The 3372-nt window shown below is 41.6% G+C and overlaps 1 protein-coding gene across 10 annotated transcripts in view; it reads left to right on the top strand.

Moving 5' to 3' along the window:
• LOC125038604 (hornerin-like) overlaps positions 1-3014 on the top strand; it is an 80804-nt gene extending 77790 nt beyond the window's left edge. For 9 of the 10 annotated variants that reach the window (XM_047632158.1, XM_047632165.1, XM_047632199.1 and 6 more), the window contains 3 exons: positions 1-894; positions 1255-1536; positions 1864-3014. The exon at positions 1-894 is cut by the window's left edge and continues 225 nt beyond it. In XM_047632158.1, the coding sequence (XP_047488114.1) occupies positions 1-894; positions 1255-1536; positions 1864-2095 (1408 nt within the window). In that variant the 3' untranslated portion in view covers positions 2096-3014. The remainder of the gene's footprint in view (positions 895-1254; positions 1537-1863) is intronic. The other variant, XM_047632207.1, reaches the window with a different exon arrangement.
• Positions 3015-3372: the final 358 nt, after the last annotated feature.

The following is a 3372-nucleotide window of genomic DNA, read 5'->3' as shown; positions in this document are numbered from 1 at the left end:
TCGCCTTTCTAGGGAGAAATCTCCGGAACATGGGTTGTTGAGTTCAAGTGTAGGAAATGGATATTCGTCCGTGAGCAATGGGTTGTCTGGGCGAGATTATTTACCCAAAGGGATTGGTTCACCCTCTCCGAAGAGGGCTAATGAGGGTAGATGGTCTTGGGAGAATTCAAGTAACGCGTCACCAGAGCGTACATCGCTTGGGCTTACATCCTCATTGTTCAGGAAACCTTTGTGGTCATCATCACCCAGGGAAACCTTAGATAACACCCCGACACGTGAATCACCTTCATGGTCTTCACTCATGCAGAAGTCTGTCACGAAAGATGGTCACAATTGGTCATCATCCACACGGGAATCGCCCTCCCGAGACACACGTAGTTGGTCGTCGCCAGCTAGGGATAGTAACCATCAGGATAGTAAGTCGTATGGTAGTCACAGATGGTCATCGCCTTCTCGTAGTAGTCCTTCGAGAGATGACGCAAATCTGGATAGTAAGTCACTTAATAATCATAGATTGTCTTCGCCATCTCGCAGTAGCCCATTAAGGGAAACTAGTAATCAAGACAATCACTCAAATAGTCATAGATGGTCGTCTCTCAGTCCGGCAAGGGACACCTTGGATCAAGACACACAGTCCCTAGGTAGTAATAGATGGTCGTCCCCTTCCCGAAGTAGCCCCACAAGGACGACCAGTGCGTTAGACTCCAGCCAGAGGGCGTCATCTGCACGTGATGTAGAGGGCTCATCTTGCCATGATAGGTATAATCGGTCTCCATCTCGGGACAGCAATAATACAACATCGTTAGCCACGCATGATGGAGACAGATGGTCGTCCCCAACCCGAGACACCCCCACCCCCGTCACCCACTCATCCCCCAGGACAACGGTCAAGAGGTATGTTTTCCGTCTTGTGGGTATCAGTCCTTCACTTAGTGTGGGTATCACATAATGCAGGTACTGTAGTTATTATTTATACTCCTATGCACTGAATGCTGCTTTATAGTCACATGTCTTTGTCCATTAGTTATGCTGTATATATTCAGCTATATTTGAAATATAGTTACTTGCCCTTTAGGGTAGAAAAAAATTGGCTCAACCTTAATTTTTATCTATTAACCTTTACCTGTAGTACAAGACAAAATTACAGTCCCCTTGAATGAACACATTAGGATCGATGACTTCTATAACATCATAATACTGCATACAAACGCTTCGAATATAGGCCAGTATGTCTTATTGTTGATCTCATGGCAGATGGAGAGACACAGGGAACAGCGAAACGTCTTCGGGCTGGAGTGCGGACGCCTCCAGCGGCCTGGGGACCCACAGCAGTACATATAATCGCTACTTGAGCGGCTCCTCCACGAGTTCGTCAGCCAATCCAAGGGGGCTCTTGTCATCAATGGATTCGGCGGGGCTCTCTGGCCGGGCCTCTTATAGTGACAGCATAAGCAAGTCATCAGGTTTTGAGACTTATAGAGCAAATAATACTTCCAATGACTGCAGTCCAGACCCTGATAAGAAATCATTTGATAGGTGTGTATTGCAGAAAAGCGTTGCGGATTTGATTGCATTTAGATGGTAGATGAAACAGCGCTTTTAACCTATATATTGAATTATTGTATTTTGTGAATGTTGGCTTTCTTTTCAAAGATGCAATCGATTTTTTTGTAACATCATAAACTTTAGTTTATATTTGAACGTCTATATACAATTGTAAAATGTTTACCAAATAAGTCCAAATATAACATAGAATTAACCTTGAAGTGACGAAATTATTTTACCGCCGCAGCAGAGCATCATAAACTGCCACTCTCCACAATTATTGTACACCACCCACTAAACCAGTGATGTCTTTTCCAGCGAGAACGATGCCCAGATGCGGGTGTCGAGTGGGTCTTCGTCGGATTCCTCCTTGCCCCCGCTGTCGTCACCGTCCAACTCCGTGTCCCCGGCTGGCATGGGTAAGGCAGACAGTGCGTCGTCGTCCATGGGAATGCCAAGGTTTTGCCACGAGTGCGGTCACAAGTATCCGGTCCTGATGGCGAAGTTCTGCTGCCAGTGCGGATCTCGGCGAATTAGTGGGGACAAGTAACAGGGATCGAGACATCAACATATACATCAAATATCATGATGTTCATTCGTCATTCATAACTTCCATTTGTCATATTCCATGCAGTTTACATATTGTCATACACGAAAACAGCATCTCCCCATCCATTGTGTTATTTCAGCTCAAAGTGCAGGTAATATAATATAAAAAAGAGATTGGTTGCTGCAGACAGTTATTGTAACCTAAAATTCTACTTGCAGTCGCGACATCCAAGTGTTTTTACATTGTCATTCCCTAAGTATTTTGCTTTGCTAAGTTATTTCCATTAAACGCCCAAATTAGATCATTCATCTTCATTTCATAAGAAATATTCATGACATATGGTTGTCTGTGTGGGATCTATCACTTTCGGCATAAAGGAAAATGTATGAATATAAGTATCTGAACTTTTAATTTTTCCATTACTAATACGTCTTTGTATAAAAAGCAGGTGACATTAAGTTCTTTTTTGGCCTAACATTTATCGTCAATAACCATGTATAAGATAAGTAAATAAGTAAACTTTGAAATAAATAAAACTTGATTTTGATACTTTCATGCCATTATGCTTTAAGAAAAGCTTTTGGTAGTTCTAAGAAGCTAGCTTCTGCTGCACTGCCGTCTGTAGTTCAGATCATATTGGTTAAGCAAAATATTGAAAGAATTATTGCAGACTAAAATCTCTGGCTTGTCTGTAGTCAGTAGAGCTAAGACACTCGGTTATAATAACACTTTGTTATTATATGATTTGTCTGGTAAACCATATCCCTCTATTTGTTTATGCTGTAACATATATAATTGCCGGTCAAACACACACACACACACACACACACACACACACACACACACACACACACACACACACACACACACACACACACACACACACACACACACACACACACACACACATAAACACACATACACACACACACACACACACACACACACACACACACACACACACACACACACACACACACACACACACACACACACACACACACACACACACACACACACACATACACACATGTGTATGTCTGTTTATATATACATATATATATAAATAAGTATATATATAAAATATTATGAAATATTTCTTAGATTTTACTTGATTTTTTTGTTATGAATTCCATGACAGCACCATTAACTAATTTATCTTTCATTAATTTATCATACAAAGTCTCAAAAGCTCTATCCTACTGACAAGAGGAGGTTTTCTCTGCAGAAATGACAGCCTTTGTTAGTAATATCAGCACGGTAATTGGAAGATTGTG

The sequence above is a fragment of the Penaeus chinensis genome, chromosome 3 (assembly GCF_019202785.1).
Source record: "Penaeus chinensis breed Huanghai No. 1 chromosome 3, ASM1920278v2, whole genome shotgun sequence".
Taxonomy (NCBI): Eukaryota; Metazoa; Arthropoda; class Malacostraca; order Decapoda; family Penaeidae; genus Penaeus; species Penaeus chinensis.
Note: the sequence above shows the minus strand (reverse complement) of the source record. Positions and strands in the feature narration are given on the sequence as shown.